Source organism: Chaetomium strumarium (assembly GCF_033439665.1).
Source record: "Chaetomium strumarium strain CBS 333.67 chromosome Unknown B0T15scaffold_2, whole genome shotgun sequence".
Taxonomy (NCBI): domain Eukaryota; kingdom Fungi; phylum Ascomycota; class Sordariomycetes; order Sordariales; family Chaetomiaceae; genus Chaetomium; species Chaetomium strumarium.
Genome location: NW_026944430.1, coordinates 996,579 through 1,012,339, shown reverse-complemented (window position 1 = coordinate 1,012,339; position 15,761 = coordinate 996,579). Strand labels below are relative to the sequence as shown.

The following is a 15,761-nucleotide window of genomic DNA, read 5'->3' as shown; positions in this document are numbered from 1 at the left end:
TGGCCAGGAGTGGCTGGGATTGCTTGATGCGCTGGCGGTGCGTATTGGAACCGGCCAATGGCACTCGGAGTCCGGTGATTTTCATGCAGCAACGTGCAGCTTGGGAAACGGCGGAGCAGACAAGAACGAGACCAGGCACACAGGTTGCTGCAAATGCCGTTGTGGAACTTCGCAATGCAAAAGTGTCGAGAAGCTGAGGTTATGCGCAACGGGCTAGAACTTTTCTATCATTGAGACACAGTTTTGTTTGCGCTCCTGCCCTGATGGGTTGGCAGATCCCGATGACGGGATGTGGTCAAAATGCCGGAGGCTGGAGGAGGTTTGTTGACATTCAGCTCACAGCTCCTCCGCCAAGGAAAATCGGCAGGCCGCCGGTTCTATCAAGTGGGGCCTCCCACGACAGGGACGAACTGGCTGTTGGCCTTGCCCCTGCTCGGTTGGTCGACTCCACGCCGGCGTCGATCTCTTGGGAAACCAGAAGCGCAGGCCCACAGCTCAAAACCGGCGTCACTCCTGCCCACGCACATGCCACGCTCGCCACGGCCACCCCAAAGTCCGGGTAGGGTACGGAATACGGATAGTGTACAGATTACTACTAGTAGTCTCGCAAACGCAGACCCCACCACCCGCGGCAGGTCCCAATCGACCAATATCAGCCGTCTATCCGTTTTGATAACGATCCTACGGCCTGTGGCGAGTCTGTGCGACATTCGGTGATCGGGTCTGCTTTGATTTCGCCGGGGCTCAGCCGCTCAAACGGCGGGGTTTACGTCTGCTGCCACGGCCATGTTCTGACGAGGAAGTTTCCATTTACTTCATGGCTCTGTTCGCTGTCGTACAATACACTCACTGGTTAGGGCATGCTTCGACATTGGAATTTCAATCAGGGACTGGGTTGTCTGGAAAAGCTACGGACTGGTTGACAGGCTGCACTCGAGCTTAGATCCATGGTGTCCCGTCCTTGCCGCCCTGTCGATGCGCTCCCGCTCGGCTGGACTAGAGCAACATTCGTGAGGGCAGCTTACTAGGTGTGAGCTCCATGTTGCACGGCAAACGAAGGGTGAAATTAACAATGTAAAGAAAGTCGGGACGCTAATATTAAGTCCGAGTGACTTCCATGCTCTCTTAAGTACATAAAGAACCAAAACATACTTCCAACCGACTCCAAGTCGAACCCTGCAAAGTAGAAATTACCTCATACCCATACCAATTCATTCCGTTTAGTCTCGAGTATTCCTCCGCAACTTCGCTTCCTCCTTCCTCCGTTTGCCTGTCGAGATGAACTCAACCTCAGCATCGTTGAGAATATCCTTCACGACTGGGTTCTCCAAATAATGAACACCCAGCCCGCCGCCAAGCAGAGTCTTCAGCAACTCCGCTCTCGCATGGAGTGACCAGGTGTCGATGAGCAGGACCTGGTTGCGGATCCGAACTCGTTCCCGGTAACCAAACTCTTGGACATCGCCTTGGTCGTCGGCCTTGGACCCACCGGTGTGTGGGTTCGGCCCTGAACGACCGGCTGTCGAGTATCCTGGTCCCGTGCCTCGCTCAAGGGATGTAACGATGCTGGAGAAGTTCGACCGGATGTGTCTCCGGCCCTTCTTCGACACCGCTTTCGATGAGTCCCGGACAATCTCGGCCATCCGAGTCATAATCCGGTACCGATTGTACTGCATATCGAAGCTCTCGCCGGTTTCCTCTTCGTAATCGCGTGCAGCTTCGAAAAGGAGGGCAATGTTTACCCCAGCGCTGGTTTGGACATCCGGATCTCCACTGTCCAGCTGCTCCATGAAAGCCTCAATGGCGGCCTCGCTTTGGAGTGTCAGGTCCTCCATATGGGTCGCCACGAACGCCCATGCCTGCAGTGCCGCCGTCACTACCGGACCGCTGTCGTCTGCTCCGACCGACTGACCATCGCTTTCGATAATCTCGAGGAGGAAGTCGAGCGTCTCCTCCGCAGTGCTGCCTGACCCTCCTCCGTACGAAACGGCGATACAGACGGCATGGATTGCTGCCACCTTGATGTCGTCGCCGTCTGCATCATGGCATGCCGCTTTCAGAATCGGCAGTGCTTGCTCGAATATCGTGTCCGAGGGACATGTAAGGACGGTAAGGGTGAAAGCTCGGAGCGCCCGGAGACGCTCTTCGTCGCTGCTCCCACTCCTAATACCCCTGAGAAGGATAGGCAAGAGCTCTGCAACCGACCGGTCCAGCTCTCGTTGGGCGAAGTGGTGTTTGAGAAGATGGTTGTAGGCTCCGAGCGTCGCTTCACGCCCCTGCACGCTGCTTCCCTTGCGATCCTGTAGCTCCGTCACACGGTCGTGCAATCGGTCGGCCCACGTGTTGTCAACCTCGTCTTCGTCTGAAACGGAGTTGGTGCTCATGGTCATGGTGTCATCCATTTCAGACTCGCTGTCAAACTCGTCCTCCGAGGCGTAGCGGCTACCGGGCCGTGAGCCGGCGTGTGAGCCCGCTCGCGAGTTTCCGGGAGATCCATTTGGGGAATGGTTGGCAGAGGAGAATCCCGATTCAGGCTTCGAGCGCGCCTTGCGTGACACCGTCTTCCCTCCCCCGAGAGCCTTCCTCCGAAGCTCAGACATGTTCGCCCTCAGTTGTCTCGCGGTTCTCTCTTAGGAGGCGAGGTAGGAAGTAGTTTGCGTATGATTTTGCGGTGGACGTCGAATGTTCTTGATGACAGGTTTTATTGTTTCTTGCCGTACACAACGTGCTCAGGTCACCGTGGAGATGGCTGGCAAGAGGCGGTGTGTGTGGGAAGATTTCAAGGTGGAATGGATTTTTGCAATGAGGATTGTGTGGACTGCAACAGGTCCATAGGGATAGCTGAAGATAGTGTTGGGTGAGCTGGGTGGCCAAAGCCGTTGGAAATTGTTGGTGGTTATGAAGGGCGATTCTTCAAGACTGGGAAAGTAAGGCAGAGAAGGTGAGTTTGGTTGGGATGAAGGCAATCGGGTGACGCTGAACTCCATATATATACCTGCCCGGGTTTGAGCACCTGGAACACATGACAAAGTTGTCCGTGCGTTATCACGCAGTGACGCAAGCGAAGCAACGCAACCGCCACCATACCAGTAGACAATGCACGCTCGCACAGTAAGTATCGTACGTTACACGGTGAGTCGCACAGTAAGCTGTCGGCTCGGGGTGGTTCGGAATCATGCACACAACGTCGTCGCTTCCATTCGCGAACCCGACATTGGATAATCCACGAGACCGTATGTTAGGTAGCTTTTGAATGCTGTCTCCTTTCTCTGTAGCTGTTTTTGCTCCTTTCGGTTGCCAGTCTCCCAGTATAGGGCTGTCTGTACGGATGTACGGAGCACTGTAACAGTCAAGCCTCGACATTGCGGGGCCCTCCGCATGGAGGTGGAGTTGGCATTCATACAGTAAAGTGGTTGCATAATGTACTGTACTACTAGCCTACACAGTATGATAAAGAAGTATCTCGGCAATGATTCAACACATGTCAGGTAACAGCATGTGAATCCTTGAGATTTACGGAGTAAACACCTGAAAGTGGACTGGACAAGTATCAGTGTACGTATCTAGAAGAGAAGAGTATAGGTAGGTGTGTAACTTGGGAAAGTCGCGGACGATAAGGCAGCTTACACCAAGGGGCCGTACCAACTTGGAGTGACACTGTTTGTCCCTGGGGAGTGATGCGATGGAAGTTGCTACATGCCCTGATGCCTTATATTGAGTTCGATCAGGGTACGAGGCATGCTTATTAGCTATCTCATTTATTACCTTAGGCATCTGATTCGATACATGTCACAATAGTATTAGTGGCTCAAGCTGGACATAAGTACCGTCGTTTCCTTCCACGTTGCTGAGCTGTTGTTCAGCCCCGCATCCCGTCCGGGGGAGCTCCGATCCACATGACTTGCAATTAGGTGGTACCTACGGAGTACCGATTCCCGTCATCCAACGCAGGCCTCAAGCGTGGAAACCTCTCCTTTCATGAAGTGATTAGAAACCAGAGTATGGTCGGAAACAAACCCTCATTCTTCCAATATTCTGGCTGCTTTTCAACCTAGGTAACCTCTCCCTGACCTCGAGCACCTTGGAAAGAAGTGATAAGGCAGTCGTCCAGCTTATCATCGACCTGGAGGGCTGGGCTGCCTGGAACCCCGCCTTCCGAAACCGCCTGAACCAACAGTGTTACTCCTTTGACTCGTCATCTCGTCACCGATCCCCTCCTCTACTCGAATTCATACTTCAGTCGACCGACTAGTTTCTTTCTCGTAACCCTGGTGCATGCACACGTACAAAGGCCACGGCAAAGACAAAACAGTGGCATCAGCGAAGCCGAGGGAATCGAGCTGCTGCACTCCGTTGGGCCTCATTCTGGGAGTACCGGCTACCACTCGAGCCTTCTCTGACGTCGAAGACTCGAAGCACACCACTCAAGCTCGAGCCTTCGGCCCTTCTCTGACGTCGAAGACTCGAAGCACAACACGCATGACCGACCGTTCCCTCTAGGCCGCCGTCAAGCGTTTCCCCACTCGTGTAAACCACCTCACAGTTCAGGCAGGAAACCGACTGTAAATGGGCACAGCTCGCAACATGTCAAGACACGGTGCGTTCGGCTTCTAGTTTTAGCCTGGCTCACTACTCGCCATCCTCACGAGCCCCTAACTACTTGGAACTAATACGACTCCATCATTAGTCCTCCTTAGCCTCTCCGCGGATTCGCCTTCGGGTTCCAACATTGTTTATCCTGAACGTCGCATCATACTAACCCCAGAGAACGCTAAGATTACCATTGGCCGAGCGTCCAAGAAGCTGGACAGTTGTTTCGTCGCTGCCCTTGACAACGCGTGGTTTGATTGCGCAGTAATGTCAAGACTGCATGCACAAATTTCTGCGAATATGGACCAAGAGGTGCGATGCCATCCATCCCGTCTCCTTAGTTGTCGGCTTGCTGATATTCAGCAGAAGCTCGAGATCCATGACGTGGGCTCGCTCCACGGAACCTTTATAAACGGCGGCGGCCGCATCCCCCGCACGGAAACCCGAGAACTCAAGGATGGAGACATGCTTCGATTCGGCGCTCCGATCTGGCGGGGTACGGAGCAGTATGTGCCGACCACGGTCAAGGTTGGCGTCCAGTTTGTCAATCCGTAAGATCCATCCCCCGTTCACTGCTTGGCCAGCTTCTAAATAAGTATCAGCGATACATCAGCGAGTGGTACATTCCAGGTACCCGACTCTGATGATGAGTCGGATATCGATGTATCCACCGATAGCGATGAGAGTGGGGAAAGCGCGGAGCAGCGTTCGCCCACTGCGCAGAGTACCAGAGTCCTCACCCAGCCCAACGTGATTGACCTGACGAGCAACCATGGTTGTGCCGGATCTCGGCAGGTGATTGACTTGTCATCCGACTGTGGCTCTCCCATCTCGATCGGCGACGACAATGAGCACCACGCTACCAGTCATGCGGATCCCGTCAACCGCAACTTGGATGATCTCGACATCAACCACTCAGCCAGCCCTGATGGCACAGATGACCTGAGTGACTTGGGCGATATCGATATGGACCAAGACACTCAGATCCATGACCACGCCGAGGACGAGAGCGGATATGGTGAGAACTCTCGCGGTGGTGTGACCGATGACATCAGCAATGCCACGGACGATGGATTATCTGAGTACACCTCAGATGATGACAGCTGGGACTTTTCCGATGGTAAATACCATTCTGCATCCTTGAACTTCATATCCTCAGCCGCTGACGCTCTCCAGACCAGAGTAGTGACTCGAGGGACGACCCGCTGAACCCTCCTGGCCACCCTCCTGACTACACTGGGTCAGTTGAGCATCCAGAGACATTGGCGCTAATCGAGTCCTTGTCACATCCCATACCCCAGCCAAGGATCGTCGCGCCAGTAACCATCATGGGCCTTCTGAACAGCGATGAGCCAGAGCCTCCTGCTCTCCCATCTCCTCGCCTCCTGCCTCGTCCGGAGCCGGAAAAGACAAATCCGGAGCAGCCAGTCAGCGCCACCAGCCTTCAGAACTTGAGACCTCCTCGGGACCTTATCGCAGATTTATCATGCTCGCTTCCCCACGACATCAGTGCTGAGTACCTCGGCGCCAAAACGGGGAAGACGGAGTTCTTCTTGGCGCGGGAGCAGAACAAGTTGGCGCTCATCGCTGCTGAGCAACAGCAGAGGACACTCATGGAGGAGGTCCAAAATTCCCAACGACGACTGGCCTCTGTGCAAGCTCCTCGCTTTTATAATCCTGAGAACATGGCGCTACCGTACCAACTTGGCCCTGCATGCTTGGAGCCTCTTGGGCCTTTATCTAAAGGCCCAAGTCTTCCTCGTCTTGCCGATGTAGCGGAACCCTATGCTCTGCCCACCTCGTCAGGACTTGGGCGGGCCGATCTAGACCGGCCATTGTCTCCTCCCATCATAGCTCCTTCTATAACCATGGCTGGAGATGTGGACAGCTTTTTCCGCCGGACCCATGTAGGGATCTCGGACATCGTTGAAACTCACCAGCAGAGCCCTAGTAAAAAGCGGAAGGCCGATGACATGTCGTCAAGCACTCATAAGCAGGAGCGCTGGGCCATCGAGACCGCCCAGACACCTCAGACAGAAAACACAAACCACACGGTTGCCGCCAGCCGGGAGGACTCTTCGAAAGAAGGCGAGCGTGCACCGGCTAGCCACTGCGAGGATAACCTCCTCCGTGTTATGGGCCGTGTCAGCCCTGCCCCAACACACTTTTCCGATCAACCTTCCATCGTGGAGGAGCCGAATCAGTCGTTCGTTCTCTCCAAGCAAGGCAAGGAGAATACCGAGAGTAGCGTCATCACGCCCCCCCTCACCCCCGAGAGACCTGTGAAGAAGCCCCGCATGATGATGGTTGCAGAGCGACTCGGATACGCAGCTCTCGGAGGCGTCACCGCGGGAGCTATGATCATGGGCACACTCATCTATACGGCTCCTACATTCGGTTAAGCGGCAGTAGACATACACGCCGCTTTCCATTGAGATTTTGTATTCCCCATTTGCTATAACTTAAACATCTCACTTCATCGCGCGACGGTTTTCTAGGCGGAGGGTAGGTACATTCGGATGGCGTTAGGAGCACCATTCGCGTCACACTCTCCTTCATTAGGACACTGGATGGGTCGGGTTGACTTGGGACATGCGGACTGGAATGGTGCATGAGGTGTCCTGGAGGACACCACAACGGGGCTTGACCGGGTTATGGGACAGGGAATTATAAGGGGTGGGTAAGGCCGGAACGGAAGGGATATTCTACCGAGTGACACCGAGCTCTCGGGGGTCATGGCGATCGGTTCCGTATTCTCATCATCTTTTTTTTCGTTCTCTGCAGGGTCTGGACATGGCCATTAATTCCTCTCTTTCTGCCTTTTTTTTCTAGTCGTTGCATTACGGAGGCCATCTGGCTCATTTCTCTCACCTAAGTAGGCCGCCTCTTTACGTGGCCGACTGGAGATCGGCTGAGCAATGGACTACAGTTCTACAGGGCTAGGCAGTGAATGATACGCGATTCGATCCATAAATGACCGACTATCTCTCTCTGATGTTACCGAATGATCTAAGTTCCTGGAGCGTGATCGAGGGGATAATGAACGCAGCCCCCCCTCTTGGTCTTCGTTCGCCTGCCCTCGATCTAAGTAGCTACCTGATTCATAGCTTCAACCAGGCAACTCGCATCAAAACAGCAAGGGTGGAGACAACAGATGATAAGATAAATGAGCAGGAGGAGCAGATGATTTATGTTTAAAAGCCAGTACAGTTCGCTGTGTAAGCGCTGCAAACCCTCCATTCTGGCTTAGCCTTGTGTAGGTAGGTAGGTATCTGGGGCATGGAACGGTATTTGAGACGATCTCATATCTTCTTCTTGACCCCCTTTTCCCTAGCGACCTTATTATTACAAGTAGACGAGTCCGGAAACTTTTGCTTGGAAGATATCCTCCTCGCCTAGGTATCAAAGGTACCTATCTATCCATTTCTCAGCTGTTGCGTTTCTTCATTGCAACGCAACGACGCACATAACTTACCGCAACCTAGGTTTTTATGCAGTCGGTCAATTTGTGTTGGATGGCCTCTGTGGCGGCAGCAATAGGCAAATACTATGGGAAGTGGGAAGACTGAGGATTCAGTATGCCTAACCTTGGAATAAGGGAGGGACGGCAGGGACGGGTGTGTCGGCCCACGCCCCCCACCCCCACCGCCCAGCCAGTCTGCAAAGCTAAATCCGGTCGCCTACTTACCTACGTAGTAAATAAGAAGGATGAATGAGGTGACGGGGGGATGCCTGGGAGCCTGGGAGTGGATCATGACCAAACACCATGGGCCGTTAAGGCCGCCATCATCAAATCAGCTGGGATCTATGGTACATTAGTTAACCCTCGAGAAACATGTAAGTGTCTTTCAAAGTAATTCCTGCTTTTGAACTTCCTCTGCAGTTTCAAGTCTACCGTTACGCGTTTTAGCAGCAGAGAGCCTACGAGACTAGAAGCGAAGCCATAAGGACAAGGCTTGATATGGGCATGGTGGCACATAACTACTGAGGTTTATTGTACAATACATGTACAAATGCATGGATGAAAAGACGGGGAGCTCCGGGGGGAGAGGCAGAGAGGGTGAGTGCTGTATGTGTTCGGGCGAACAAGCAAAGGAGGGTCTGGTGCTTATGCCGACGAAGGCATCCGATTCAAGTACAGAAGTAAATATATCCACATATTGAACATTACAAACGGGAACTGGGTGGGTATTCATTTGGAACTTGTCTGGAGGAAGCCAGCCACGCGGCTAGAAGCCGGAACATTCCATCGGTGGTGATACTTACTACCTGCCGGATCTCTTCCAGAGAGAATGGAAGTCTGAGTGTCGTCAGAGCACTCTGCAATCAAAAGCCGTGCTTGGCTATACTGCGGCAACAACAAAGCTCCCTTGCTTCTCGCCGTGCCATGAAAGGCAGTCTTGCATCATACCAGTATAACTGCTGCTTTTTACGCCCGAAGCTCCCAGACCAAGCACAAAAGTCAGCCAGCAGGAGCAAGACAAACTAAGCAAGGCAAGGCAAGGAAAAGTAAAAGCACAGTCACACAACATCTGAAGTATCTCTCCAGCTCATTCTGCTTCCGCTCTACCGACGACAAAACGACGACGTGTGCAGGTACCGTCCTATCTAGTATCAGTATAAGCGGCGATAAGCGGTTGGTTCCTTGAGGTTCATCAGTGACGAGCTCGAGCCGCTGGCTAACCGCCGACACCGCTGCTGCATAATGCCGGGCCGGAGGGAGAGGGGGAGCGTGGGGGAGGGAGGCAAGACAGTGCAGTCGTCCCCTTGCCGGCCAATGCTTAGCCGAAGGTAGGTGAAAGTGATAGTTACCTAGCATTCCCGGTCTCTACTTCCATCACGACAGTCGTCCGGAGTGTAAAAGCTGGTACTCCAACTGTAGCTCTCAGTGTGTGTGTGTGTGTGCGTGTGTGCGTGTGTGCGTGTGTGCGTGTGTGTATGTGTGCGTGTGTGCGTGTGTGTGCGTGCGCGCGCGTCTCTGTTCGTAGGTAAGGTAAGCAAGGCACAAGGCGGGATATTGGACGAAGAAAAGAAGAGGATTGCCTGTGGACAGCAATGGATGTCCATCCCACGTGGAACCAAGAGCAAGTGTGGTCGTTTGGTTGCCTCACTTCCGTGCGACTCTGCTCACCGACAGTACCTCTGGTCTTCCGCGGATAGTGATCCTAAAGGGAAGGTGTGCCAGAGCGTACGGACCGGTGAACCAGTACATATCCGTTTCTTTTCCGTGGTGTCATCCAGGACAGCCTATTTTGTCTGACAGAGTAGGGGGAGCTATCGTCCTTCTCAATCCAGGGCATTCTACGAATGAGACTACGGAGGTATCCCCGACCTTTGGCCCTCACAACGGCAGCTACGAAATGTGCATTATTAAGGGGCTGTGCTATGCAGAGCGTATAAGAGCGATGACGTACATTATGCATATAAGAGAGGTTAGGAAATGGCCCGACTCGAAGGAAGTGACAGGTCGGAATCTGCGAATTTGGGAACGCACGTGTTTGGGTCCTGCATGATGTGCAGAAGTGCTTGCCGAATGTGATCAAAATGAGCTTCTGGATAAAGACCGCCTGCCGCGATCCCAGGTCTGAAGCACCAAATTGACCAGAGATTGACTGTCCCCCCTTGGAGAGAGAGGCAGCGACGCTGCGTTTTGGGATCTGCAGTTATGCTGTCTGACATGGTTGAACATGGCCGCTGCAGTTAGGCCAAGCCACTTTCGCTTTCTGAGCCAGTCCGCCTCAGTTCCTCCTTGGTACCTTTCTCATCGAGTTCCTGCGAGGAGAACCGGTGTGACGGCTGTCCACACGCCACAACTGCCCCGCGGGGGTGGTTCGCTTCCAGCTGTTTCGGTTTCCAGTTAACATCGTGAAGTCGTGATAATGGGATAAGGCGACCCTCTCATGTATCGCCGCGATTCCGTCCACCGCAGAGTCGAGAGGCTTGCTTAATATGTATATAGTTGGGAGTTGGCTGTGGTTTGTGTGAGACCTAATTCTTTTGGTGTAGTTGGTATTGGAATGTTTTGAACCATCTGATTTTCACACCAGTGGCCCCAATACGCCCTGCCGGACTTGCCCGCTGCAGATGCGGCGCGCTTTCCAGGGGATCGGCACATGACGGTTTGGGGATGTATACAAAGCACAGGTCCCTTATCAATCTTGGGGTGAGGGAACGAATAGCCTTCGTTCGTGATGGCGTGCTGGCTTTGGTTACACAGCTCCCAAGCCAAACATAGGTAGGTAGCTTTTATCTGTCGACGCCAGGCAGCCGGTGAACCGTAAGGGTGCATGGAGCGTTTCTGCCGTTGCCTTTCGGCACCACCTTCGACCGTTGCGGAAGCTGCCCGGAGTAGCGGCACGGAAGGGGCCTCGGACAACTACTAAGAGTAGTGCCTCGGAAGTTGAGGGTTGTGACGGTGTTACCCACCCGCATCATACAGCTAGACCAATGCGGAGAGCGGATCCTTAGGCTATTCGTCCAATTCGCATACTCAGCACCCGTAGGTAGCTAGCTCTCTTCATACAATTGACGCACGTGCGTGATTATGTGCTTGCTGAAACAGGGCCCGGCGCCCTGGAACTATATTCGGCCCATTGCATGCGGGCCTTAACAGTCATGGCCGACCCTATTGTGTGCTCGACTTGCAAAATAGGAGCGGGGGACGAACGGATACGGGGTTCAAGTGAAGTTACGATCCGCCCCGACTGAGACCCCAATGGTTTGGGTATTCCTGTTGCAGGGCTAGGTGGCATTTGTCCCTACTCTGGGGACCTGCGGGTACCCGAAGGTGGGCTTCTTTTCGAAGGCCGGCAAAAGTTCGTTGGCAGGAGCAAGGAAGAAGTGGCGCCCTATCAAAAACCGGTATGTTGGGCTCGAGTCGCGGGTAGTTGCAGCTGATACGCATGATCTCGGCTTCAGCCCGCCGGTGTAGTCGTCTCGTTGTTGGCTCTAGAGTACCAATGACGAGGCCGTCAGCTAGACTTTTTAGAAAATCGTATCATGTAGACAAGGCAACCGTGACGGGCAGCCAGATAGCTTCCCAAGCAAGAGTGGATGGATGTGACTCAACCGGGTTAGCAACTTCAGGTCAGGTCTTCTAGTGGCACATCGAGTCCCATAGTTGTCTCACCGGCCGGCTTCGTTAGTCGTTGTGCCGTCTTCCCGACCTCTGAGCTGACCAGTCGTTGGTGCCGGTATCGCCAATCTTGGCATCAAATCATGATCAGCAGACCGTCTTCGTCCTCGCTTTCAATATCGTCATTGGCTTGTGGGATACCGATGGCCCGGCAATGATATATGGATACCGGGGTAGGCGGTGAGTCGGAGTGTGGAAAGGAGTACCAGAAACCTGGGCTTTGAAGCCGAGGAGGGTCCCTCATGTCCATATAAGGCCAACATGTCCTGTGTGGATCTTGAGCCCAGTCCTGAATGATCCCCTGTGGTTCGCTCGCACTTCCCAGGTCGCAGGTTCCCAAGAGACTTCTCTACAGCCCAACCAGACGTCAATCAACGTTTGATGTACACCCACCATATCGGATCTCATCCATGGACTCTTGCGGATGTATCTCGTTCGGCGATGGGCGACTGTACGAGCCGGTGACCTGCGTATCATGCGGAGGAAACATGAGAGTGTATGGCGTTAATGTCCGTTCCCATGACTCGGAGATGAAGCTGAATGTCCTAGGTATTGTGATCAATGTGGTGGCCGAGGGTACGTGTATGTCCCATGCTCGCACCAGCGGTCGATGGGTATACACGCCAGCCCCTTGGCTAGGTCGGAAGGCGTCCCGTCCCACGGCAGCAACGTCGCTTCCAGAAACAGCCACTCTTCGAAAACCCATGCGACAATGACGCCCCATGGGGTATGAACCTGCCAGAGCCATCAACGCCCCAAAGCGGCTGTGCTATGGACAAGCACAAGAGTCTTGTCCTGGGGTATTCTTTTGTTTCCTCTGAAAGTCTGGAGTTAGAAATGGTTCACGGGGGCTTCGTTGTGCATATTTTCACACCTTTTGCTGTCTCTCCTTGCATCCACGAGCCATTGACGATACTAAGAATCGGCACTGGGCTTATGAGTCAGGGCGTGGACAGCATTGTGGCTGCTCGATGTAGGCGTATAAGTTGCATTGTATCGCATCTGCCTTTGAGAGTTTGTGATTGTTCCAGTTACGATTCGTGCTCTATGTGTCAGTTATCATTATAGCACATGACTTTCCCCCTATAGCACAAGTAACCACATACCTCTTTCCAGCCACGTCGACTCCTTGTGCCCTCTGGATTGACCTTGTACCTGGATCGTTGCTTCATGGAAGCCACGGCAACACCGCAGTGGAATTTATTGAACAGGGACGTCATTTTGTGCCACGGGGCTCGGCCGAGTCAGACAAGGCCGCAAGGATAAAGTTGAAGAGCACAAGTTGTATCCATGTTTAGTACCTGGCTGTACTTCGAAGTTGGTGACCCCGGGAGGCTCGAATTCCCCAATAATGAGACTGCATAGTCCGTTGCTGTAAGTCGAACAACGAGGGAGGTGTTCGAGGCGTGCTGACCTCACGCAGTCACGGCTAACATCATGGATGGCTTTCCATTTTGCTGGATCGATTTGAGTATCTTGGATCTTGCATCGGTAGCGGCAAGCGGGTTGCGTCTTCTGAGTCTGAATTTGCTGCGATGGCTCATAAGAAGTTCGTAACTAGCATTGCCGCGATCGATCCAGCTTGTCTTTATGTCCCAGAATTCAATCAAGATGCTTGAGATGGTGCAGTGATGCCAGGGTTCGGAAGAGGCACGAGGGAGACACGGCATGAGCAAGCCACACGGCATGTCTCTGGGCAGGAGCCGATTGGACGCAACCACGGTTCATCAGGGAGAGCAAAAAGTGAGAAGTGAGAAGTGTGATGGATTCGCTGCCACAACGGATGCATCCTGCTTCTTCTGGCCAGTTGAGGCTGAATTGAGCAGTCGGAGGTAGTCGTATACACCCTCAGAGCGCGCCTAGAAACACCAGGACCATTGATTGAATTGCAACACGCGGATTGCCGACGGGATAGACACTCTTAGATTGGAGCCTTGCCACCGAGAGACAGCGAATTCAGGTTGTGCCGGGGTAGCACAATCCGCTAATAAGTGCACACGGTAGAACAAGGGATTCTCAATCTCTAGTTCAAGAATGCTGTCTGTCTCAATGAGTAACTGCGCAATTGGCAAAAGAGAAGAAGAGGACCCACAGATAAGTTGCAATAAGGGGCCTAAACAGGAATGATTCATGGCTAGAGGTACTTCGTAATAAGCCCTACTGTGTAGCCGCTTCAATGGAAGTTCGGTGATCGGGATCGCGACCCCGCAGGCCCGCGACTTGAAATCGGACGGTGGAGCGGCAAGGGGTCAAAAGAGCCCCACTTGGTGAAAGTGAGTTCTGGAATCGCGAACCATCAGCGCAACTTTACGACCATTATTACTTTCGGCTTATTACACCGTCTCATTTCTCCCCACAACATTCACTCTATCAGAAAGAATCGCCATGATGGGCATGTGATTGTCGTTAAAATGTCGGTCATTCTTTGCACAGGTAATTATTCCCTCTCATCGTATGAAGCGCGGTATACCAAGGTGGTTGCTGACATGATGAATACAGCTGGTTACGACCATACGATTAGGTACGCCGTTATTCAGTGAACTCGGCCATCCCATCGTGGGTCTCATCGCTGGGCTGACCTGTTGGCTAGGTTCTGGGAGGCCCTCTCTGGAATCTGCTCACGAACCATCCAGCATCCCGACTCGCAGGTCAACCGGCTCTGCATTTCTCCCGATAAGCGGTTCCTGGCGGCTGCTGGCCACCACACCGTCAAGCTGTTTGACATCCGTTCCACAAACCCCGCCCCGCTGCTCGAATTCGAGGGCCACACCAACAATGTCACCGGCGTCCAGTTCCACTGTGAGGGAAAGTGGATGGTAACCAGCTCCGAAGACGGCACCGTCAAGATCTGGGAGACGCGCACCGGCACTATCCAGCGGAGCTACAATCACGGCTCGCCGGTCAACGATGTTGTCATCCATCCGAACCAGGGCGAGATCATCAGCTGCGATAGGGGCGGCAGCATTCGGCTCTGGGACTTGGCTGAGAACACCTGCGCCCACCAGCTGATTCCGGAGGAAGAGGTCGCTGTCTCCAGTGTGACCGTGGCCAGTGACGGCACTCTGCTCTGTGCCGCAAACACCTCGGTATGCTCACGTCCTACCCTATATCCCAGAACTTGGGTGAGGCAATTTAACTGACGACTTTCAACAGGGTAACGTATTTGTCTGGCAGCTGATCCAGGCGAATGAGCGAACTCAGCTCATTCCCCTGACGCATTTCTCAGCGCATAAAGAATACATTACCCGGATCCTCCTCTCCCCCGATGTAAAGAAGCTAGCTACCTGCAGCTCCGACCATACCGCCAAGATCTGGCAGGTCACGGAGATGGAGCCCGTCGGTCCCGACACCGAGCCCCGAGCGTTCCCGCTCGAAGCCACCCTGACGGGCCACCAGCGCTGGGTGTGGGACTGTGCCTTCAGCGCCGACAGCGCCTATCTCGTCACTGCCTGCAGCGACCACTACGCGCGTCTGTGGGAGCTGCACACGCAGCAGATCATCCGGCAGTACAACGGCCACCACCGCGGCGCCGTCTGCGTGGCGTTGAACGACTATTCCGAGGCACGCTAGGAGCTGCCCAAGGAAGAAGTCCTTCGCGTAATGTCTGCCACCGAGAGACGCGCCTACATCGAGGCTTTCAGACTCCTTCACTCCGGGTTTGAGGAGAAGCAGCCCCTGGAGGAGGGGGAGCAGTCCCTGGAGCCTGAGGGGGAGCAGTCCCTGCGGGAGGAACACTTGATCCAGACCCAGAGCGCACTGGAAGGCAGTGCCCAGCCGTCAGGTTCAGGATCGGCCTCCGGCTCGGATCCGCCACCCACGGCAGGGGAGAAGAGATGGCTTGGGCTGCCACCATGCTACCAGAAGGACAATGTGTTCCTGGCACCTATGCGTCCCGACTCTCCCCCTCCAGCCCCACCCGGGTCGGATTATCGACCCGAGCCGACTCTGACGCCGATCCCACGCTCGGCCCCGAGACCCATCACCCCGAAGAAGAAGGAGTGGGAGCACTGGCCTATCGCCTAGAGAAGGGCTTTTC

At 54.0% G+C, this 15,761-nt stretch overlaps 3 protein-coding genes across 3 annotated transcripts; 2 read left to right on the top strand and 1 right to left on the bottom strand.

Moving 5' to 3' along the window:
• Nucleotides 1-965: 965 nt before the first annotated feature.
• Nucleotides 966-2,822, bottom strand: B0T15DRAFT_93046 (interferon-related developmental regulator-domain-containing protein). Its single transcript, XM_062871467.1, has one exon. The coding sequence runs from the start codon at nucleotides 2,598-2,600 to the stop codon at nucleotides 1,221-1,223; it is 1,380 nt and encodes a 459-aa protein (XP_062723777.1). The 5' UTR covers nucleotides 2,601-2,822; the 3' UTR covers nucleotides 966-1,220.
• A 1,762-nt stretch (nucleotides 2,823-4,584) lies between these two features.
• B0T15DRAFT_549901 (uncharacterized protein) lies at nucleotides 4,585-7,312 on the top strand (the record flags this gene model as incomplete). The annotated part of the gene is made up of 5 exons (XM_062870234.1): nucleotides 4,585-4,597; nucleotides 4,688-4,854; nucleotides 4,957-5,141; nucleotides 5,193-5,710; nucleotides 5,767-7,312. The coding sequence occupies 5 exons, from the start codon at nucleotides 4,585-4,587 to the stop codon at nucleotides 6,990-6,992; spliced, it is 2,109 nt and encodes a 702-aa protein (XP_062723776.1). The 3' UTR covers nucleotides 6,993-7,312.
• A 6,710-nt stretch (nucleotides 7,313-14,022) lies between these two features.
• B0T15DRAFT_92778 (WD40-repeat-containing domain protein) lies at nucleotides 14,023-15,427 on the top strand. Its single transcript, XM_062871466.1, has 4 exons — nucleotides 14,023-14,158; nucleotides 14,225-14,246; nucleotides 14,316-14,811; nucleotides 14,879-15,427. The coding sequence occupies exons 1-4, from the start codon at nucleotides 14,137-14,139 to the stop codon at nucleotides 15,293-15,295; spliced, it is 957 nt and encodes a 318-aa protein (XP_062723775.1). The 5' UTR covers nucleotides 14,023-14,136; the 3' UTR covers nucleotides 15,296-15,427.
• Nucleotides 15,428-15,761: the final 334 nt, after the last annotated feature.